This window comes from Macrotis lagotis, chromosome 2, assembly GCF_037893015.1.
Source record: "Macrotis lagotis isolate mMagLag1 chromosome 2, bilby.v1.9.chrom.fasta, whole genome shotgun sequence".
Lineage (NCBI taxonomy): Eukaryota > Metazoa > Chordata > Mammalia > Peramelemorphia > Peramelidae > Macrotis > Macrotis lagotis.
This window is the reverse complement of record NC_133659.1, coordinates 102,704,167-102,729,092: the sequence shown is the minus strand read 5'-3', so window position 1 is coordinate 102,729,092 and position 24,926 is coordinate 102,704,167. Positions and strand designations below refer to the sequence as shown.

Here is a 24,926-nt window from a genome sequence, read left to right as displayed (position 1 = left end):
TCATAATCTTTCCAAATATATCCTTCCAATTCTTTACACTCTCCCCCACTAGTAACACTGACCTCTTCAATATTCCGTGAACCAGACCCTTCATCTCTTAGCTCAGGGTTTTTTAGTGGCTATTCACAATACCTAGAATGTCTCCCTTCTCCTTTCAACCTCCTCCTTCCCTGATTTCTCTAGTGTTCCAGCTAATATCTCACCTTCTACAGGAAGTTTTCCCAATCCCTCTTAATTCCAGTGCCTTCCTTTATGGGTTATGTTCTACTTATTACATTGCTTGTTTAAATACGTTTTTTAGTTTATTGTTTCCCTACTAGATTGTGAGTTCCTTGTGGGAACCAGAATCAAACTCAGGAAGTTCAATATTCCTAATTCCCAGCCACTGCACCATCTAATTGCCCCTAATCCAAACTAGCCACTCCTATTTGGATGGCCCTTCACTCTTATTACCAGTTCCTCACTTAAGACCATGACTTTTTCTTTCCTCAATGCTATCAACTTATGCAGGATAGAACAAAGGCAAAGATAAAAATGCCAGAGACATCATCTCACATACTAGAATTTGGACAGAATTGTCTCCAACTCATCTCAAATTTAAAGACGTTTTTTCTCAGGGTACAGATTGAATTTTAAACACTTGAACAAAATGCCAATATCTCAAGCTTTCTCCAAAACTCTAGATTTTATTTGGCAAACAAGGCAATATTGGTAGTTTAGGACATTTTTTCTTCTCTTTTTTTCTTTTTCTTTTTGCAACTGAGATTTGACGTATGAGAATATGACATTGAAAAAGAAAGACCTGCTACCTCCTTCTGGTTAAGGAGCAGAATGTCTAGAGATAGGTGGGTGACAGAGAAGGAGCGTTAATGAACTTCATTTTGGTAAACATTAAGTACCCTTCACAACTGGTCTCCCAACTCACCCTTTGAACTTCATTAACTTTTATTCACTTCATATACTCCATAGTTCAAAATGACTTTCTAACTGTACCTCATACTGAGTCCTCCAATTCCTGTCTCTTTGCCCCTGCATTGGTTGTTTGTCCTCCAAGTCTACAATATATTCTCTACTACCTCTCCCTCTTGAAATACCTTGATTACTTCAATGCTCAGCTAAACAGGCCCCTTCTACATGATGTCCTCATTACCCACTAGTGACTCCCCCAATCAAATTGCATTGTATTCATTTTGTATCTACTTATATACAGACAAAAGATGGTCAGATAGGCTTTTAAAGCACTCATTCCTCTCATTTTATATATAAGGGAGTCCCATAGGATTTAGAGCTAGAGGGATTAGTGGATTATAAACTCCTTGAGGACAGGTATTGTTTAATTTTGTATTTTTATTACCAGCTAAATACAGTGGCTCAGTGGATAAAAAAGCTGGACTTGGAATCAAGAAGATCTGAATTCAAATATAGCCTCAGATAATTGCTAGCTGTGTGACCCTGGACAAGTCACTTAACCTCAGTTTGCCTCATCCACTGGAGAAAGAAATGACAAACCACTCCAATATCTTTACCAAGATAACCCCATGGGCTGACTACATTGGCATTCTATGGTCCCTGGGATCACAAAGTGTTGGATACAACTGAATAATCAAGCAACAATAAGCACAGTGTTGGTATGTACACAATAGGAGCTTAATTGATACTTATTGAACTGATCTCCAATCTCTTAATTTTAAAGAATTAATCTCTTTCTCTTGCTCTCTCTCTCTCCTGTTTCCCAATTAATTGGGGTTTTTTTGCAAGGCAGTGTGGTTAGGTGAGTTGCCCAATGTGATACAGCTAGGTAATTATTAAGTGTCTGAGGCTGGATTTGAACTCAGGTACTCCTGACTCCAGGGTCAGAGCTCTATCCACTTTGCCATCTAGCTGCCCCAATTAAATGCTTTTATTTAGCAGTTACAATGTACCAGGCACTATGTTAAGATGAACAAAAAGGCAGATCCTGCCCTCAGAAAGCTTTTATTCTAATGATGGAAGAGAACACATAAAACGAGAGCTGAAGGGGGAATGGAAAGGAGGATAAGATGTCTAAGATGTCTTTAGAGCCAGAAGCACAACTTCCAGGGGAATGAGGCTAGATAATGAATAAATATAAAATGAATAAATGCAACTATATACAAAGTAGCTAAATGTAAGGTAGTTTGGAAGACAGGGTACTATCATTTGAGGGTCAAGAAAGGTTTCATGCAGAAGTCTATGTTTGTGCTGCTTCATAAAGGAAGGGAGGGACTCTCTAAAGCAGAGATAAGAAGGGAGAACCTTCTAGATGTGTAGGATAGCTAATGCAAAGGTATGGAGTTGAGAGATGGAATATCAAGAATATGGAGCAGAGAGAAGACCAGTAACTGGATCACAGAGTGTGTGTGTGTGGGGGGGGGTAATGGAAAGACAAGGAGAATGGAAAGACAGATTGGACCCAGGTTGTTGTTTTTTTAATTTTAGTTAGTTATTTAAGGCAATGGGGTTAATTTTAGTTATTTAGTTATTTAAGGCAATGAGGTCAATTGTCCAAGGTCATACAGGCAATTATTAGGTATTTGAGGTCAAATTTGAACTCAGATCCCCTATCTCCAGGCACCAGTCACTCTATCCACTGAGCCACCTAGCTACCCTTGACCCAGGTTCTTTAAAGCCAAAAAGAGTCATTGTATTGATCCTAGAGGCAATAAGAAGCCATTGGAATTAGTAGAGTATGGGAATCACAAGTAGATATAGGAATCACATACACTGTTACTGTCATTTCAGTTATGTCTGCCCCTTTATGACCCCATTTGGGGTTTTCTTAACAAAGATCCTGGAGGGGTGGCTAGGTGGCGCAGTGGATAAAGCACTGGCCCTGTAGTCAGGAGTACCTGGGTTTAAATCCAGTCTCAGACACTTAATAATTACCTAGCTGTGTGGCCCTGGGCAAGCCACTTAACCCCATTTGCCTTGCAAAAAAAAACAAAGATCCTGGAGTAGTTTGCTATTTCCTTCTCCAATTCATTTTATAGATGAGGAAACTGAAGCAAACAGAGTTATGTGACTTGCCCAGGGTCACACAACTAGTAAATATCTGAGGCCAGATTTGAACTCTGGAAAATAAATAGAGACAAGATGTGACCACTGATTGGAAATGTTGGTTATGGGAGAGTGAAGAGTCTAAAATAATGTTGAGGTTATGAACTAAGGAATCTAGGAGAGTGCTTTGACAGAAACAGGAAAGTCTGGAAGGGGGAGGATGGGCGGGTGGGGGAAGGGATGGGGAAGAGAATAATTTCAATTTGCACATATCTCTGAGTTTCAGATGTCTATAGGTCTTCCAGATGGAAGTATCCAAAGAGCAACTATCTGTGACTGATGCTCAGGAACCCACATATTTGTTCTGCTCATGACCCTAGAGACAACCAAGGGCAATTTTTATTGCTTCTCAGCAGAGGCTCCATCCCCCTCTCCCTGGAAATTTCAGTGTATCATGTGTAATTTTTGACTCAAATCTGAATTTCTATTCACATAGTTCACATTTAAACCTGGAGAGTTTCTGATAATTGGTTGATTAGGGTCTAGACCTAGGAACATCTTGTTGACAACTGAAAACTATGGATTTCCCCATTGTATAAACAGTCACTGGATGGCAACATCCTGAAGGGGGAAGATTCACATGTTTTGTGGAAGTCTTTAACTCACCTGTTAAGGCACAAAGATTCTGAATTGCAAGGGGACATCCCTTCCGGACCTAATGGAATGCCTAAAGAGTTTTCCTTGATGCACAAACCTTCAAAAGCAACTTTTTCAGATTCCTCCTTCTGATAGTGGAATTTTATAAGAATCCCTCTCCAAAAACCCTATTTGGTGACCCAGTTCTCTAGCCAGGCTCCTCTGCATGCCTGCATAATCAACAAGTTTAGAGAAATTTTTTTTAATTTTTATTTATTTAAGGCAATAGGGTTAAGTGACTTGTCCAAGGTCACATAGCTACACAATTATTAAGTGTCTAAGGTCATATTTGAACTCAGGTCCTCCTGACTCCAGGACCAGTGCTCTATCCACTGTGCCACCTAGTTGCCCCCTTAGAAAAAATTTTAATAAATGTGTATGTTAGCCTAATTCTGTTTGTTCTTTCTTAAGACCAAACTCTTAGATATTAATGCTTGTCCCTTATTAGGACAAACTCTGGAGACTTACACCATGTTGAAGTTCATCTTTACTAAACAACCAAACTGATGTAGGTCGACAATCTCTATTTCTAGCTTTCCACTAGAGCTCTGCAGTTCCTCTTGGGCTAACAATAAGCATTTAAATATAGAACAGTTTTACTTATTTATGTAAAGATCAGAAAATGCATTAGGCTACTTAGAACATGAATAACTATGGGTTATCCTTCAGTGATTGCCCTTTCTTTCTTCCTCAATCAATACCGGAAAGATCTTTACTGCAGGATCCCACAAATTCTTAAAACCAACTAGTGTAAGTCTTTTGTTTTTCAGTATGAGAAGTTCCAGGAAACAGTTTGCTGCTTCCCTCCTTTTCTCAGGGGTCTGACTTCACTTGATCTGGGATCCATTGGTTTTTTCCTTCACCCCAGTTTGCAGAAATACAAAGAATAATCTTTCCTTCCTTCCTACACTCAGAGAGCTTCCAGGTTGATGAGACAATCCCCCAGGAGCTCTGGGAAAGATGGGGAAGCCATCCTCCCCATCTTTATTTCTGTCTCTCTCACTGTCTTTGCCTGTCCATCATCATCATCTCTCTCTCTCTCTCTCTCTCTCTCTCTCTCTCTCTCTCTCTCTCTCTCTCACACACACACACACACACACACACACACACACACACACACACACACACACTCAAACAAACATACGCACAAACGACACAGATACACAAAGAACAGTGGAAAAACAGATGTACACCAAGATATAAATACTCTGAGAGAGGCCTGCAGATAATAAGTAAACAGCACTCAGCCTTAAGTGGGGTTAATCAGGAGAAGCTTCCTAGAGAAGTTGAAATTTGAGCTGGGTTTGGAAAAGAAGCACAGATTCAGTTGGGAGGGGTAGAGAGGGTATTTTCAGGTGAATAGGGAACAAACAAACAAACTGAGGGTTCAGGGAATGGGGAAATGGATTGGCTTAGCTAAGACTGGAAGCTTAGGGAATTCAGAGAACTGCCCCATTGATTTAACAAGTTGAAACAATACAGAGTCATGTAGGAAAATTGTCCAAGTGTTGATCCTGGCTGTCCAAGAAAGATTTAGTCACTGGTGGTTCTTGGCTTTTCTATCCTGTTTCTCCCTGAATTCGATCTGCCACTCCACACAGAGGCCAGGCCCACCTAGAGTCATCCACCATCCTATGATAACCTTCCTACCAAGACACCCACTCCCAACCCTCCATTGTCCTTACATATTTGTCAGGATGGTGCAGGGAGGGAGGGCTGCGAAGGAGGGGACAACCAGTTGGAAGTTGGACATTCAATGCTCAATCATCTAAGGAGGATTATCTGACTACTATGTCTGTCTGTCTATCTGTTGTCTCTTTGCCTCTGCCTGCCTCTCTCTCTCTCTCTCTCTCTCTCTCTCTCTCTCTCTCTCTCTCTCTATCTCTATCTCTATCTCTCTCTCTCTCCCCACACAAATATAAACACATACAACACAGATACACAAAGATGAATAGTAAAAAAGCAAAAATCCACCAACATAAATACTCTAAGAGAAAGGGTCTGTGGACAATAAGTAAGAAGTACTCAGTCTGTCTGTCCAATCTTCCTTTTTTCCTTTCTTTTTTGCTTCCCTTCCTCCCTTCCTCCTTCCTTTCCTCTCTCCCTCCCTCCTTTCCTCCCTTCCTCACTCTTACTCCCTCCTCTTCCCTCCTCTCAACCTTCCTCCTTTCTTCCCTTCTCCCCTTGCTCCCTTTTTTCCTTCTCCCTCCCTCCCTTCCTTTCTTCCTCTCTCCCTTCCTTCTTTCCTTCCTTCCTTCCTTCCTTCCTTCCTTCCTTCCCTTCTTCCTTCCTTCCTTCCCTTCTTCCTTCCTCTGCTTGCTCTAACTCCCTAATTAAGTTCTTGGCCCATCAAGACCTAGAAAGGACTATGTAAAGACTCAACAGCCCTCTACATGTCCATCCAAGAAAAGTTAGGATTCAGAAGAATAGAAAGCTTATTGAATGGTGGTCTCTTAATTTATATGTTTTGCGTGCTTTTCATGATAGCAGAGCTACCCATTTCCAGTGTGCAATGAGAAATAGAAAGTATTTGGGCAGGGAATGACAGCTTTGTAGTTTTTGCTGGATCAGACCTTCACAGAATGTCAGGGACCTTTGCTGGAAGTATGTCAAATTAAAAAGAGTATTAGAAAACTATGATGGATGGGGTTAAGTTCATAGACTTAGAGTCTATGGGAACTATATCCCAGGAAGGGTGAATGTTTTCAAAGGTATTGAGGAAAGTCTGGCAAAGGACAGGGTTGGAGAGGGTAGGGGGATCACTGAGTAGAGAAGAGAAGAGAAGAGAATGGAAGCTGTGTCCTGATCTTCAAGGATCATCTGATTCTCATATCTGGGAGAAACAATAGTGCTCTCTAGAATGGTCTCATAGTGAGAAACTAATAACACTTAACTCTGCTGCTGCCCCCCAGCTGTTTGTGCCTTGAGGCTGACTTCTCAAGCTGTGTTGTGGAAACAGAGTGTACATACAATAGGAAGCTAAGTCTAGCACTCCCCCAGGGACATATGACAGAAGTATATTTATTCAATTCAACACCTTTAATTTATCTTCTCTTCTATTTTCATTAAATGCCTTATACTATGATTTCACTTGTCAGACTGTTTTGGTCTCCCCCACTGGGTGGGGGCTCAAACAAGAGGTTGAAAGGCTGGCTCAAGGAGGATAGCACCCCAAAACTTAGAGAAAAACAAGGCATCACAGAATCACATGAAAGCCTTTGGGACCTATTCTACAAAGCAAGCCATGCAGACTGCCAAACTGAATAGAGATGATTCCTGTATTATTTTGAAATATTCACTTTCTTTGGCTAAAACTGCCCAAAAAAGGGAACAGTAAGACTCCAGTGTAATTTCCATCACCACCCCTGCCCATGTTTCCCGTCTCTTAGAATCCCAAGCCAGTTTCTTTTCCAACAACCTGTGTCAACAATGTTGGTCAAGTAGGTCAGGGAATTGAAGGCACTAAGCCTAGGCTCACCGGAGAGAAAATGGGGGCCTTGTTCAGGGAACCTACAGGCTGGATAATCTCACTAGGCTTGTTTACATTCACGTAAAAATCAAGTGACTGAGGGACTTGGGAGAAGCTTGCATAGATGAAGGATTTCAGCAATTTAATCTGGGAAGCAGTCTGGGAAAAAACCCCTGGGCTGGGCCAGTGAGAGGGAATGAGGAAAAACAGGGCAAAATCTCAGGAAATGAGGCTAACTCTGGTAAAGGGAAATCTTGAGGTTTGTTCTCTGGGAAGGTAGAGAGATGGAATTTGGAAAGGGAGGTAATGATCATTACCAGAGGCAAGGGCAAGTGAAAAGATTCATTACATTGGACTCTACCCTTTAGAGGACTCTTAAAAACAAAGCTAGATAGAGGGGATTATGAAATTCCCCAGTATTTCACAATGCATTCTTTCTTTGCCCAAAGCATTCTGCCACCACCACTAAGTCTAGTTCCTTTATTTATAAACGACTTGATTCCCCACAAACAAGGATGGGCTTGGGGTGGACAGGAGTCAAATGCAGATAGATAAAAGGGAAGCCAGGAACTGTGGAGACCATAGAGGCAGCAGGGAAGCAGACACAAATACCGGCAGCAGAACCACAGGCAGTGGGCAGCAGACCCAGACAGCAGCCACAGTTTTCTGGAGTCCGGCATTCCCATCAAGATGGGTCTGAAAACAGCTGAGATAGGTCTGTGAGGAGTTTGGAAACCTGGATGCTTGCTCTGTGTGTGTGTGTGTGTGTGTGTGTGTGTGTGTGTGCCATGGGGCCATCTCTGAAGCCCAGTCTCCCACCTGCTTGTCTAAGGATAGCTCTGACTGGTGTGGGGCTAGGAGGGGGAAGCAGAAAGCTGAGTCCAGATCAAGTTTCTTTCTGGAAAGGACTTGGAAGGCTGGGTTCCAAAGATACCCCGGGGAACAATGGCTACATACAACTTGGCTTGGTGAAGAGGAGAGGGCTAGGGGTGGTTAGGTGTTGCAGTGGATAGAGCATCGGCCCTGGAGTCAGGAGTACCTGAGTTCAAACCCAGCCTTAGACACTTAATAATTACCTAGCCGTGTGGCCTTGGGCAAGCCACTTAACCCCATCGCCTTGTAAAAAAAAAAAAAAAAAAAAAGAGGAGAGAGCTAGGCATATATCCTGGTGGAATCCAGGATGAACAGCTCCTTCTCTGATAGCAGGTTTATTTTCTTCCAGGTTTCAGCATCTTGGTGTTGTTCCAGTACAGTAAGTATTACATGGGATCCCTTTGCAGAAGAATTTGGGGGGAAAAGGAGAAAATGTGAATATATGTGAGGGAGTGGGGTTCAGTCCCGGGGAATCTTCTTCTGTTTCAGGGGTAGAAGCTCAGGGAAGGACTTTCAATTCAATTCAATTCTTCATGTTATAGAGTACCTACTATATTAGAGGTACTGTGCTCAGCCCTGGGGAAACACAAAAAGAAAACATTCCTCACACTCAAGGGGCTTACATTCTCTAGGATCCAATCTTACCTAGAGCCAGAGGACTGGAAAGGGTGGTCTTTTAGCTTATGTGGAGGAAAGAGGATTTCACAGAAGATAATATGGCATAATATGGGAGAGAGTAATGCTAGTCAAACAAACTCACACTATAACAACTCTTCTCTACTCTCTCTACTTCCCTTTTCTCTCTCCTCTTTTCTTCTTTCCTCCTCTCCCCTTCTCTCTTCTGTCTCCTCCTCTTCTCTTTCCTCCTTCCCCTCCCTTCTCCTTTCCTCTTATATCTTTTCCTCTTCTTTCCTCTTCTTCCCTCCCCTTTTCTCTCCTTTCCTCCCCTTCTCTTCTCTCCTCTTTCTCCTCTTCTTTCTTCTCCTCCCCACTTTTTTCTCTCTTCTCTCCCTTCATATACTACTCCCTTCTTCATCCTTTTCAACTGAGGACTTTTACTAAAAAAAAAAATAGAGCTCATCTGCCAAGACCTACCTCTTGTCACTTGTTTTATATTTTCAAATCACTTTTGATCTGACTTACTTTCATCATTCATCATAAACAACCATTTCTATCTTAACAATAATCTCTTAATTACCAAACCCAAAGATTTTTCTTATTCTTCATCCTTCTTGATCTCTCTGCTGCAGTTATTTTGTTTTGTTCTTGAGATTGAGCCACCTAATCTCCTGAACTGAAGGTGCAGCAGCTACTTGTGGCCCAATACCATCAAAAACAACAATCTTAGGAGCTTGACCAATCCCTGCTTCCCAACTTGCACAGGTTCAGTCCCTTGCTTCTAGCCGTTCCCCACATTGGTGCCAAATTTAGTGCAGACATCTGATTGACTCAGTCTGCAGAAGTTCAGAATTTTCAAGCTCAAGTAATTCACCATTTTCAACTTCCCAAGTGGTTAGAAATTGCAAGTATGGACCACCAAACATGGCCCTCTCAACATCACTCTACAATTGACCAAACCCTCCTCCAAAATATATTCTCTTCCCTGGGTTTTCATGGCCCTGGTGCCTTGGTTCCTTCCTCCATGTCTGGATATACCTCCTTTACAAGATCATTGTCTTTGTCCCATCCCCAATGTGTGAGTGTACCCATGATTCTATAGTGTGCTTTTCCACATCTCTCTTAATACTTTCTCTTCAAGATCTCTTCAACTATCTTTTTTCATGCAGAGGATCCAAAGATCTATGAAGGCAGTCCTAGTTTCTCTAGAGAATTATTGTCCCATATCACTAACTGCTTTTTGGACATTTCAAGCTGAATGTCCTCTAGTCATCAAATAATAACAATAAAGCTTTGAGGTTGGCAAAGTTTTTTACAATTATTATCTCACTTTGCCCTCATAATAACCCTGGGAGGGGGGATAGGTGCAATTATTATCCTTGTTTTTACAGATGAGGAAACTGAGAAAGAGAGAGAGAAAGTTTTAGTAATTTGGTCAGTACGTTTCTAAGGTAGGATTCCTGATGTCAAGGCCAGCAATTTTACCCACTGAGCCACAAAACTACCTCAAAATTGCCTCAAATTTAACATGTTCAAAACAGTATGAATTATTTTCCCTCTTAAATACCTCTTCTTCTTGATTTCTTTGTCTTGAGGACATCATCATCCTTCTAGTTACTGAGGTTTGCAAGCTCATAGTCATCCTCAAATTTTCTCTGTTCCTTCACTTCTTATATCTAATTGGTTGGTTAATTGTACTTTCATATGGCTTATTTCCATTCATATGGCCATCCCCCTTTAGTTCACAGACTCAGGGCCTCTCATTTGAACAATTGCAATAGCTTCCCAACCTATCTCAAGTCTCTTGCTTCTCCAATTCATCTTCTAAATAATTGTTAAATTTATATTTCACTCCTACGAGATTGTTCCAACCATATCATTAACATTCAAGATGCCAAAAGCTTCCTATCATCTGTCACATAGGCACTTAAGACATATTGCATGCTTGCTGGATTCACTGAAATTCTAATTATTTCTTTTGACTCAAAGTCTTTTACAAGTTGCTTCTTTTCAGACTTATTGAACATAACTCTATTTCATGAATGCCACAATCCAGCTAAACTGGTCTGCATACTGAGCCTTGACACAGTTTATCATAGATAATCTCATGCTTCTGCAGATGCTGACATGCTCTCCCTCCTTCCTGCCATCTCTTGGTCTCCCTAGCTTCCTTCATGGCTTGCCTCAGATGCACCCTACCAACAAGGTCATGCTTAATCTTTCCAGATGCTTATGCTTCCTTCCCTTTCTGATATTTTGCAGTTTCTAATCTGTGGAACAGTTGCTTCTGACCAATTCAATTTAAGTTTCTTGGGAACAGGGACTAGTTTTATTTTGGCTTTGTCTCCCAGCATTTATTATAGTTCCTAGAGTGAAGCAAGTATTTGATAAATGCTTGCTGAAACAATGAAAGTATCTGTCTTCCTTTGTTCCTATTTTGTAAAATGCCTTTCTCAATCAATTAATGTGGGTCCTCCCTTTTAAAACTTAACTCAAAACTTTCTGCTTCCCAGTTTTCCTTAAGTGAACTCATTTAATGCCCTCTTTGTTCCACACTTGGTCTGTATTTCCCTTGGTTCATATTTCTTTGGTACTCTGTTTATGAAATTTTCTCCTCATTTAACTCCTTATACTTAGAGATGAATGAAGTCATTTATGTTGAATTTATTGAAAATTTTTGTATGCTTTTGGCATGTATGATACTTTAGTGGAGGAAGAACATTATGTTGAATTTTAGTTTACTGCATTGCTTAGAACAAGTAACAAATATGGCAAAATCTTGCATTTTTTATGCTGTTTATTCAGTTATGTGATTGTGAAAATGTATTGTTCACCAATCTAGGGTACATTAGTAATTGATTGTCTTCTCCATAGCTTTTTGGGAGGGTAATAATATTGTCAACAGGGGCAGCTAAATGGTACAATGGATAGAGCACCAGGCCTGGAGTCAGGAAGATGAATTCAAATCCAGCCTCAGACACTTGTTAGATCATGGGCAAGGCACTTAACTCCTATTTACTTCAGCTAAAAGTAATTGGCAAAACCATTCCAATATCTTTGCCAAGTTCATGAGGCCACATGGAGTTGGACATGACTGAATGACTGAACGATAACAACAACATTAACAGTTAATTTAATTTGGGTAGTTAATATCATTGCAGTTTCTGAAAGCAAGAATTCAAGAATTAGACCCTATTAGCTTAGCATCTCCTTGAGGATGAGAGTTATAACTTTCCTACCAGCCTAGGAATAAGATTAGGGACCATATCCCTTCCTCTCTTTAGTTATGCCCCCATCCACCCTCAAAATTCTATCAATTTTTTTTCACAGAATATTCAGAATAGTGACTCATGGTCACCATTCTCACACCTGCTTCTGCCCTTCTTCTCTTAGGCTATGCTTACAAGTTGGTCTGCTACTATACCAGCTGGTCCCAGTACCGAGATGGAGATGCCTCATGTCTTCCAGAAAACATTGATGCCAACTTGTGTACCCACATCATCTATAGCTTTGCCAATATAAGCAATAATCAGATTGACACCTGGGAATGGAATGATGTGACACTCTATGGATCTCTAAATGATCTCAAACAAAGGTGAGGCCTGTCTTCTTTTATTTTTCCTGACTGAGACTAAACAAAGAACAGAGACAAGAGATAATTGTAACCAGGGTGGGACAACTTTTTTACCAACTGGCCAAACAAATGTACATAAGTACATAAGTAGATTCTCATGGCTGATAATTCCAACTCTCTAAAGCTTGATCTGCAGAGTCCTATGGAGGCAAAGAGAAGATCAGGAAGGGACGTCTCAGAACAAAGTTTGTGAAGCTTGTCATATTGTCACTGGAGTCTGAGGAGTAGAGGATTTATAACTACAAGAAACTTTAACAATCAACTTTCTAGATTCTTCATTTTACAATTAAGGAAACTAAGACCTAAAGACAGGTAACTTGGCCAAGGTCACATATGTAAATAGTAAATAGCAGAACTAGGATTCAAGAGAAGGCCATATGACTAAAAACTCATTGTACTTCCTGCCACATTACATTCAGGATCAAAGTGGAATGGAGATAGAGTGGACCTGAAGAAGATTGACTGCTTCTCTGGAAGCCAAACCCCAAACATCTCTTCAGGAGCATTCCCTCTTGACTATAGGGATGATTTATCCTCAATGGACAAACTCCCAGTTCTGTAAGATCAGCATCTTATAGACAATAGAAGATGTTCTTGAAGGCAAAGAACTGATCAGATGGGTCTTTGGTTCCAGAGTACCATGATCCTACTGCAGTCATATTAAGTCCTCCTTCATAGCATGCAACAGAAAGGGTTACTGTAGATAGAGGGAGCTGTCTCTAAAATGAGTTCAAATACCACATAAGATTAAATCCAGGCTTTGCTATTTACTAGGTCAATGATCTTAGACAAGTCATTGAAAAGCTTTTTCTCTGTCAAATGAAGAAGTTGGACCAGATGACCTTTAAATCCTATAAACCCCAGTGGTCTTCAGCTGCTCCTTGCTCTTGACAAATCTAAAACTGGACATTTTATGAAGCAGTATGATATAATGGTAAGAGCACTAGCTCTTCAGCCAGACAGACCCTAGGTTCAAATTCTGCCTCTGACATTTGCCAACCTGTGTGACTTTGGCCAAGTCATTTATTTGACCTCAGTTACTTCATCTGAAAAATGATGGAGTTGGATTAAATAATCTCTGAGATCCCTCTAATTCTAGATCTTTGATTCTATGAGGCCTCTTACTAAGTGTGTCTAAGGACTCAGTTTTCTCACCTGTAAAATGAAATTTTATGATTTAAATTAAATGATTTAAATAAAATAATCTATTCATTCTTTATTAAGGTCTTAACAATTGAAAGGGATCTAAGGACCCTCTAGAAAAAGTGAATCTTTGAAACAGAAGGAATTTAGATGCCTTCTTGTCTAACCTCTCAAAGACCAAAAATTCCTTCTAGAGCATCCTAGAGAGATGACTATGCAAGAATATATCTGAAAGCTTCTACCCAACCCTGCATTCTTCTTTTCCATTGCCCCACAGGAATACCAAATTGAAGACCCTCTTGTCTGTGGGTGGATGGACGATAGGTAACAGGAGGTAAGATTTCATCTTCCCTAGACAGTCTCATCTACCCCCTAACTCCCCATCTCTTTTACTCATGAGGTAAAACAGAAAGAAAGGTGGGGAGATAAGGCTTCAGGTAGTCCTGCTCTCAACCATACTGATGAGACCACATCTGAAGTATTGTGTTCAGTTCCAATCCAGTTCATCTGTAAAAGGACTTAACTGGAGAGTGATCTAGATAAGGAGGACACTGGAAACCATGTTAGCCAAAGATTGGTTGAAGGAATTAGGAATATTTTTCCTATAGAAGGAAAGATGTAGGGTAGATAAACTGTCTTCAGATATCTGAATGCCTACCTTGAGGAACAAGCATTAGAGTTGTTCTGCTAGGGTACATTGGACAGAATTGAGAGATTTAGACTGAAAGGAAAAATTCTCAATAAATGATGCTGTCCAAAAGGTAATGGGTAGCTTTGAGAAGTGGTTAGTCTCCATCACTGAGGTCTTCAAGCAAAGGCTTGATGACTGAACACTTGTCAGGATAATAGTAGAACAGGTTCTTATGGGACTTGGAATCTCACAATATGTCAGAATTGGAAGGATTTTCAAAGGTCATCTGGGTCAATTGGCACCTCAGAAAGAATATTTTTAATAAGAACTAAGACTATCAGTCATCCATCCTCTGCATGACAAGGAATTTGCAACTGCTCTCTCTAGGTGGAACAGAATGGATAGTTGGTCAGTTTGCAAGTATTTATTTACCTACTTTATTTTGAGCACAGTGATAAGAACTGGGGATTAAAAAAATATGGTCCATGTCCCAAAGCACTCATAGCTTAATGGAGAAGTCAACAGCAAACAACTATGTATAAATAAGCTATTTAAAGCATAAATTGAAGATAATCAACAGGGGGGGAAAAGGCACTGAGAAAGATGAAGGAGGATGGGGAAAGATTTCTTTCAGAAACTCAGGGACTTTAGCTGACAACTGAAGAAAGCCTCAGAAGTCAGGAGATCAGAGTGAAGAATGGAGGACCACCAAAGAAAATGTTTGAAGTTGGGAGATGGTGTGAGAAACACAGACCTAGGGTCAAAGGAGTGGATATGAACCAAATAGACAATCATTGTCACTAGTTCTGTGGGATATAGTCAAGATACATGCCAGGTATGTCTAGGTAGGGAAGGCATTGTGGAGGAGGTATGATTAGAGCAGAGTTTGGAAGAAGAAGAAGAAGGATAGGATTTGGATGAAAAAACGTTTGATGGAATTCCAGGTAGTGGATATGATCTAAAGGTAGACTCGAAGATGAGAATAGGAGATGGCAAAAAATGAAGGGAGAAAACGTACAAGCAATGGGTAATTGGAGACTTTTGACAGAGGAGTCTTGAATCAAAGGGTTGGGAAAATTTTTCAGTGTTAAGTACACACACCATCAGATAATCTGTACTCTGTGGTTCCAGATTACTCAAATCCCACTGAAACCTGACTTAGACTATAACAGTCTTTAATTTATAGAACATTAGGGGAGGTAGTATGGTAGAGTGGAAAATGTACTAGGATTGGAACCAGAGGATCTAGCTTCATATACTGCCTTTGTTGTATTCCACTTTTGTGGACTTAAGTTATATTTTTTAAACTCTCCAGGCTTCAGTAAATGAGGGAATTGAACTAGCGATACTCCAAGGTCTCTTTCAGAACTAAATCGAGGAACCTAGAGTGGGAAGAAACTTTATTTACCATCCCTTTATTTAAAGAACAGGAAACTAAAGCCCATAGAGGAAAGTGACTTGTCCACATTCATCTCATGAGTGAGGACAATTATTTAATGAATGAGTCATATGATGAGCTAGGATTAGAAATGGTTCAGAACCATTTTTTTTTCATTTACCATGCTGGAATTCTCAGTCTCTTCTGCACTGAACTAATAAGTTGAGGGGGTGGGGATCCGGTTTTAGGTTCTCTGACATGGCATCCCAAGCTGAGACTCGAAGCACCTTCATCAACTCAGTCACAACATTCCTAAGGACACACAACTTTGATGGACTGGACCTAGCCTGGCTCTACCCAGGACAGAAAGACAAAGAATATTATACCTTGTTGCTTCAGGTATGGAAGCCCAAGGAGATTGGAGGGGCAGGTAATGGGGAAAGTGAGGAAGAGTTGTTGGTGGAGGTCAGGACATGTGTCTTAGTAACTTTCTTGGAACTGTTCTCAACTTCTACTGAGGACAGAAAAAAGGAAACAGGCTTAAATTGTAGTAGATGGTATTTAGATGCAGACACTGGGGGTGTCTTTCTGGCTTCATAGGTTGAATGACTCTAGAACAGGAATGAGAGGCTGTAGTTCAGTCAATAAATATTTTTAAGGCAGTGAGAAGCTCTGAAAATACAAAGAAAGGCAAAAATCCATCCTTTCCCTCAAAGAGTTCACAACCTAAAGAAAGAGACAACAAAGAAACAAATATTTATTAACTAGTTATATAGAGGATAAATAGAAATCATTAATAGAGAGAAGAGATTAGTTATTGAGGGAAGGCACAAGGAGAAATTCTCTTTTTCTGGATATTACAGAGCAGATCTGTTTGTTGGCCCTGGCATACCTAGAGACTGAGGGATATTTGGTCTAGGCTTGTAGATCTCATGAAAAGACAGTGTGTTGAAAGGTGCTCTTTCTCCCTCTGCTTTAAGGTGGCAGGAGATGTTGGAGATACTGCCCCCTCTCATTTATTGACTTTAGCTCACCTACCTCTCAAGTTTAGCATTTAATTTGTGAGCTATTGTGATGAACAAATGAGATACTATTTTTAAAAGTACTTAGCACATTAAGCACCCAATAAGTACTTAATAAATCCTTTCCTTCCTTTCTTCTTTCCTCTCTCCTTCCCTCCCTTCCTTCCTGGCATTTGCATTTTGATGTTAAAAACCTCAAATAAAAAAGAATGGATGGAATGAACAGATGGGGAGTTCTTTTTCCTCAAGCCTCAATCAGGGTTGACCAGGGGAGGGGGAGAGTCTTGAGAGAGTGAGGAAAGCAGATTGAATGGGAGGCTTCCAGCAGGGTACCTATATGGGGAATATCTCCTTTTTAGGAAATGGCTGCTGAATTCTCCAAAGAAGCTCAGAGAACTGGAAAGGAGAGACTTCTGCTCAGTGCAGCACTGCCAGCTGGGAGGGTCAAACTTGATGAAGGTTATGACATCGGCAAGATCTCTGAGTGAGTCTTCTCTCTTTGGTCTCCCATTTCAGTTTACCCAGCTGCCCTTTCCAAATCTCTGCTCCCCTGGTTTCCCTGCCCAATTTGGCTATTGAATAGAAAGGGCAATGAACCAGGAAGCAGGAGTTTTATTCTCAGCTCTGTAATTCCACTTGGAATGGTCATTTAATCTCTTCAGCACCTTTGTAACTCCACCTGTCACAAAGAGATTGGTGCCTTTACTTGCTTAGAAGTTATATTCCAGTCCTGGGAAATAGCCTATTGGAGGAAGAAGATGAAACATTAGGCAGTTATTCATAGGAGTATCAAGAGGATCAGGGAAGACAAAGAAGCAAATTCTACACAAATAATGATAACCCTCACAACAATGATGGTGGTAGAATGAGTGGAGGCTGCCACTGGGAGAATAAAGCCAATACTTTACCATGGTCTCAGCTTTGAAGTTTACTGAACCCTTTTCTACATTCCCTCCCATCTGGGAAGGTTGAGGCAAGATAAAAAAAAATGCAGTTTTCAAGGATAGGAATTTCTTTCCTCAATCTTTTCATTCCAGTTCAGCAGACATCTATTAAGTGCCTACTATGTGCACACACTAGTTTGAGGTATACAAAGATGGAAAACTTTGCTTTTAAAGAACCTCAGTACTTCTGAGTGGACAGGTACAATATGTACACAGAAAATAAAACAAGGTAATTTGAGGAGAAAGAATGAGAGCATTAACTACTTGGAGGGATTAGTCAGTCAATTAACAAGATTCTATTATTAAGTGCTTACTGTGTTTCAAGCCTTATGCTAAGCTCTGAGAAGATCAAAAAGGGGGGACAAAAACATGGTTCCTACACTCAAGACATTTTCTTAAAAATAGATCTTATTGATATTTTTTGTTTTCAGAAAGTTCAGATTTCCTCCTGTAGCTCTCCCTCTCTTCTCTCTCAGAGAGCCATCCCTCATAAAAAGGAATTTTTTTTTAAAAAGGCAAAGATTAAGTGGGGGTGGAATCACCCAAGCCAATAAATACATTAAAAAAAGACAATTTATATGTGCCTTACGCACCTCTGCAAAGAAGTTTGGGCAGAGGTATGTTTTCTCATATCTCTTCTTTGATTATCATAATTTCCAAACAATCATTTTCAGTTCTTTTGTGTTTGTTATTTCTATTTATATGATGTAATCATTGGAGAGTTTATATCCTTTTTTTGTAGGTGAGTTGTAATTGGGAATTTTTAAATCAAAGTTTTTCAGCTATCAAGGAATGGTTTTTTCCTCCTTTCTCCTCTGACCCACTGAGAAATAAATAAATAAAAGCAAAACTTTTGTAGCAGATATGCATTATATGGCAAAAGCAAAAAAAAACCTTGTATTGACCATGTTTTGACCATATCCCAAAATATGCATCTCTTTTTCTTCCTTGAAGCCATCACTTCTCTGTAGTTTTTCATCACTGGGAGAAACTTACATTTTCATAAGGATTGCCTTTAATACCAGATAGTGGAATTGAAGAGGGAGAACTTTCTACTCATGGAGAAAATTTGCGTGGCTGTCCAGTAGAGGGAGGGAAAAAGAAGAAGTTTGAGGTTGGGGGGGGTGTGGCTCTAGGCCTATTTTGATTAAAATAGTGAATAGATGAAGGAAGGTTATTTGAGATAAATTTGGAAAGAAAAACTATGTAGGGCCTTAACTGGTAGGCAATCAGGAGCCATCTGAGGTTTTTGAGCAAGGAAGTGACATGGCCAGAAGTTTTCTTAAGAAGATTATTTTGACAGCTGTATGGAAATTAGGCAGGAAAAAGGGAGAGTGGAAGCTGAAAAATCAATTAAAATCTTTTTAAAGACATGTAATCATATAGATGATATAATGTATATAATAATTCAGGAAAGAAGTACCAAGAAGTAATGAATGGGTAAGTGGATTTCAACACAACATTTATCATTAAACATTCAAGTATTCATTGTTCAACCTATTCACTCCATCCCCTCTTGCAAATGCTAGTGAGTCATTTATAACAAATCGATATTTATTAAGCCCCTCCTATGTTCCACACACACTGCTATAAGAGCTGGAGAGACAAAGAAAGGCAAAAGATAATTCCTGCTCTGGGAAAGTTCACATTCTAACAGAGGAAAGAATAATTATGAACAAATAAGATTTATACAGGCAAATTGGATATCATTGACAAGCAAAGGCACTAGCATTATGAAGCTTGGGGAAAGGCTTCTTGAAACATGGGATTTTAGCTGGGACTTTAAGCCAGAAAAGCCAGGAGGCTGACATATTTAGGCAGAGAATTCAAGGCAAGGGGGGGAATATCCCTAGAGGATTCCTATCAGGAGATGGAGTTTGCTATTCACCAGGAGACCAATGTCTCTAGATCAGAATATGATGGAGGGAAGTCAAATGTAAGAAACCTGGATAGGTGAGATTATGAAGAGCTTGGAACACCACACTAAAATTAAAGAAATGGATAGAGATCATGGACATTTAAAATCCATTTGATCAATTGATTTAGTTTCTTCCCCCCAATTGGGATTAAAAAAAAACTAATCATAGCAAATATGACTACTTATCATAGGAAATCGAATTAGTTTATGTATAGAGCTGTAGGAGTGCTGTAGGAGTATCATTATACAAGTGAAAATAACATCACTTCTTTTCACCTTTTCCTGCCACCTTCATGTGACTCTTCTTCATCCATACTTCTGGAGGAGACTACAGGGTTAGAGATACAATCCTGGGACCTCTATCCCCTGCAAAAGAGCTCTGAGACTTATAGCCTCCCAGTTCATATACTAAAATGAATTTACCATTCCCTAAGCCTCCACTCATCACAGGGTTAGAGAAGTAGATCAGAAATCTCCCAGATAGGTATCTGGAAATAGATTGCATTGATTAAGTAGGGGTTTCCTTCTGTTCTCTGAACTTCTATTACCATCCTCCTCCAATACCTCATCTAGGCTTTGGCTTCCTGAAGATTCAACCAACCTCAAAAAGCTTTAGGGATATGGGCAAGGGAAGTGGTTACATATCTGTGGCTGGAAAATTAGCTAGACCCAACTCATATTACCTATTAAATGAGGCTTTTCCTGATCCCCCAGACACTAATGCTAGCCTGTCCACCTAATAATATAACCTATGTCTAAGGCTTTAATGCACTACAGAAATGCTAGGTACAGATGTAGTTGCTTAAATGAATAGGTAGAGTTTCACTCAAAAAAAAAAGCCACTGGAGGGCAGGGACTGTTTTGTTTGTTACCTTTTCTTTAAATTCCAAGCAGGGAGCACAGGATTAGCACTTAATAAATGTTTATGATTAACTGATTGATCTCTTGCACCTAGAATATAGTAGGAGCTTAATAAACGTTTATAGAATTAAATCAAAATCAGAGAAGTTCTTTACCAGGTTAACTAAAGGATGATGAATTTGTTGGCCATAGAGATTCACAAAATTTGTCTGCACCTGTAGAGTCAGTTAACATCTTTGCTCCATCTTACCTCTCAGTAGAACATGAGTTTTGCTAAAACCTGGTGATGATGGCACTGAAAATGATGGTTACTAGTGGCTCCCTTCCCTCCCCGGCAACCCTATGGTTGCTACAGGTACTTGGATTTTATCAATTTCATGACTTATAACTTCCATGGAGCCTGGGAAAAGACCACAGGACATCACAGCCCCCTGTACAAAGGAAAGAAGGGTAATAGCTACAGCAATGTGGTGAGTATCACTTAAGGTTGGGGAAAAAAAGAGGTTCATTGAAAAGATGGAAATAGGTTGGTAGGACAGCATAAGGTACTGGAGAATTCCCTGGGGGTCATTAAGCTAATGCACAGGATTGGCAACATTATAATAGAGAAGGCAATACATTTGAAATCAGATGACCTAGGTGAAAACCCCAGATTATGATTTTGCATAAACCACTAGGCCTCACTTTCCTCCTAGCCAGGTAAATTTTAATGATATTCTTTCCTTTCTTCCCCAGAGATATGCTGTAAAGTATGTACTGTCAAGGGGGGCTCCACCGAGCAAATTGGTCATGGGTATCCCAACCTTTGGGAATACATTCACTCTAGCCTCCTCAGACTCTGAAGTTGGAGCAGCAACTGTGGGAGGTGGGACTCCAGGACTCTATACCAAGATGTCAGGGATCCTGGCCTATTATGAGGTAATCAAAATTAAGGGCCCTTGGTAAAGAAGGGAGAAGTCTCCTTCCCTATGGCTCCCTGTTAACCTTTTCCAATCTTCATCTTCTTTATCATATCTGGTACATCTGATGGGAAGCGGGAATAAGGGTAGAAAACTTTCTTATAGGTGAGAGTTAGTTATGGTAAGGGGTTAAAGTCCTTTCTCACATAGCCCCAATCTACCTTTCCAGCCTTATTAGACTCAACCTGTATTATGTGCACATGTGGTCTTCTCCATATAAGTTCCTTGTAGACAGAGATTTTAATTTTAGTCTTTATGTCTTCTTCATTTTGCACAGTTCCTGGCTCATAGTAAACATGTTTATTGATTGAATGATAAATGTCACCTGTTCCCTCCATTCCAACCTCCATACTAGAGAAGGACCCATAATCTGTTGCAGCATTCAGTTCAGAATACTCCCCTATGGCACTTTGCATTTTATTTTGCATGGAAGTTAATCTAGATCTCATGGATGAACCAAATCTGAGTGTTCCTGCATGGAGAAATGAGAACCAGAAAAGTAGGGGATTGAGAATAGGGGACAGACAGTTGAGGAAATTCTCAACCAATACCTCCTCTTTTCTTTTTTTTTTCCCTTTTTAGGTCTGTGAATTCCTCTATGGGGCCACTGTTAAGCAGATTTTGGAACAAAAGGTCCCCTATGCCACAAAAGGCAACCAATGGGTAGGATATGAGGATCAGGAAAGTGTCAAATCAAAGGTAAGAGCTCCTTTGGTGGGCCTAGGTTGGAGGGAGGGGAAGGAAAGACAACACCCCCTATTCCAGGGTGGGAGACCATGGGGCTGAGTCTCCAAGGACTCAAGTTCCTGCCACCTCTTCATTTGACATTGTAAACAGTACAATGTACACACACACACACACACACACACACACACACACACACACACACATATGTCCTCTAGGAAATCTAAATCTGTCCATTGTTTCATCTGCTCTGCTAGGTACAGTTCTTGAAGACCTCTCAACTGGCAGGAGCCATGGTGTGGGCCCTTGACTTGGATGACTTCCAGGGCACTTTCTGCAAGCAGAAGCCCTTTTCTCTGACAGGAGCCATCAAGGATGTTCTCTTCTCTCCTTAGACCCCAGTTTATCATCCTTCCCTCTCTCCTATCCTTTATGTTTCTAGTCTGGCACCAGGATTCAAGTATAGTCCTCCCCCCGCCACATACCTACATACCACTACCATCATCTCTTTAACCCCTTGTGCACATAAGAGCTGGGATTGGGGAATAGGCATAAGAAATCTCTGCTAAAGGTCAACTGTCCCTTTCTTCTCTTCTCTCTTCTCTTCTCTTCTCTTCTCTTCTCTTCTCTTCTCTTCTCTTCCCTTCCCTTCCCTTCCCTTCCCTTCCCTTCCCTTCCCTTCCCTTCTCTGTTTTAGGGGATAGGAGACTGGGAAAGTGGGAATAGGTAAAATTTGATGATAGGTTGAAAGTATTTCCATTTCCTGGAGCTGTCCATGGGCTTATTCTTCAGTCCCCATCACTGATGTATATTCAATCAATGACCTAGAATGGCAACCCTTACTCTCACTCCAGGACCCTATCCTAGAGTGATTATCACACAGGACTCTGCATAATCTTTCTTGTTGCTCTCCTTTGGGAAGAGATTTGGCCTTAACCTTGAAATATCTTCCTTTCGACTTTCTTAATCCCATATTTGAAGAATAAAGGCAACAGTTCAAAAATCTGCTTGAGCCTCAGTTCACTCTGTGTTTCCAGAGGCCACTTTGCTGGTCCTTTCTGAAACATTCCTCCTACATCTCTCCTCCCACTCACATTTCAGTCTTTGACCCAAAGAGAAATAATACCAACTGCTGGATGGGCCTAGTACCTAGGTCCTGTGATTCACAGTATCATAGAATGTTAAAGGTAGAGTTAAGAGCTATCAAGAATTGAAATGGGAGGGGCGGCTAGGTGGTGCAAGTGGATAGAGCACCAGCCCGGGAGTCAGGAGTGCCTGAGTTCAAACCCAGCCTCAGACACTTAATAATTACCTAGCTGTGTGGCCGTGGGCAAGACACTTAACCCCATTTGCCTTACTTAAAAAAACCCTACAAATTGTAATGGGATACCCTGAGGGTTGGTGGGTTTGTTTCTTCTTGGCATCTTCCAACAGAGGCTAAATATACGATTAATTGAACAGGTTATGGTTCCAGTAGATAGCCACTGAAGAAAGTGATCCCTTCCAAATCTCAGATCCTTGGATTCTGTTATTTTGAGTCCCAAGAGATCCTCTGCTCGAGCCAAGTATCTCCTTTTCTATGAGAAATCCAAGTTTCAGCACTCAAGTGACTTACCCAAGTTGGCATCACTAATGGGAGCTGAGCTTTGATCTGGGGGTTATATGATTCCAATTCCAGGATTCCATCATGGAGTACAGGGGAAACCACCACATTTCCCTGCTTTCCCTATGTTCTAGTGTCATATTCCTTTCTCTAAGTATATGTCCCTGTTCCCTTTCACTCCTCAAACTGATTTCAGACCTTCCATGATTGTAAGGATTCTTCTAGCTTGTAGAGTATACATGTCCATCTTCCTGCTCTCCCTGAAGCACCCTAGACTCTCAAGACTTTTTGAAGTCCCTCTGGGGCAAAATCGGAAAGAAACAAAGTTTATCTTCCATGCCTCCCCTGGTATAGAACAACAATTTACCCACACTTTTTCTTCTCTCTGTGAAGTCCCTCCTGGTCTCCTCCTCCCCTGCCTCTACATAACCAGTGCCCTCAGGATTTTCCTTTTCTGCTTAACTCTTACCCTCTCACAAGCTGCAAATGAATAATAGTTTGCCTTGTTTATAACCTCTATCAGAGGGGAGAAGGAGGGAGGGGAGGGAGAAAAGTTTACAAAAAATGAATGTTGAAAACTATGTTTAAATGTAATTGGGGGAAATAAGATACTATTAAGGAAAAAAAATTAAGTGTTTGCCCTTCTGATTCTAAGAATTAGAAAGATGTCAACCCTTTAAACTAAAGAAATCATACCAACCAGCCACAAACCATAACAAGTTGAATTTGAAACAATCAGCTAAAGGAGTATTATGGGTACTGTAGCATTTTCTGGATATTTTATAGGTGATTTTCTAATTTTCTAGTCAGGCCCACCCTGGTCTTTGGTATCCCCAGTGAACTCCTCCATGGATCCACTGGAGGTTGAGAAAGTTCTGGCCCCCATCTGTGGATCAGAGTTCGAGGGTAGGGGTGTTGGAGGAGGGAGTTTAGTCTTGCTAAGTATGTGCACCCAGCTCTTCATTATCTGCAGATCGATCGTCTGCCTTGGGTTTGAAACACCACATCTTTCAAATTCCTGATAATATGGGCACCATTCTAATATTCAAAGATTTGATGATCTAATATGTTTAATTGTCCCTCCTTAAGACAATGTTGTTCTTTTTTGGTGGTAATCCTGTTAAATTCAGTTACCTGACCAATCTCCAAGGGTCTTTACTCTGGCCCTCAAAGAAAGAACAGCTTGAATCTTAGAATCTCAGAATTAGAGATCATAACTGCTAATATTTACATAGGTTGGCAGACAATATTCCATTTGAGTTCCATGACTAGTCTATGAATTAACTACAATAGGTATTATTATCATCCTTTTACAGGTAAGGAAACTGAGATTCAGAGGAATGGATCTCATGGTCATTTGCCTACTCTCAGTATCAGAATTCATACCCAGGAGTCTAGTAAATTAATCCAACCCCCTACCCTATGCTATAAGCTCTCCTTTTATCTTCCCTTGTTCTTCTCTTCTTCCCTCCTCTCCT

General features: G+C 40.5%; 1 protein-coding gene across 1 annotated transcript; it reads left to right on the top strand.

Annotated features, from left to right (window-relative positions):
* Positions 1-7,658: 7,658 nt before the first annotated feature.
* Positions 7,659-22,869, top strand: LOC141512997 (chitinase-3-like protein 1). The gene is made up of 10 exons (XM_074222409.1): positions 7,659-7,895; positions 8,403-8,432; positions 12,065-12,266; positions 13,726-13,782; positions 15,706-15,856; positions 16,839-16,963; positions 20,558-20,672; positions 20,938-21,120; positions 21,744-21,860; positions 22,103-22,869. The coding sequence occupies exons 1-10, from the start codon at positions 7,871-7,873 to the stop codon at positions 22,238-22,240; spliced, it is 1,143 nt and encodes a 380-aa protein (XP_074078510.1). The 5' UTR covers positions 7,659-7,870; the 3' UTR covers positions 22,241-22,869.
* The last annotated feature ends 2,057 nt before the right edge of the window (positions 22,870-24,926 follow it).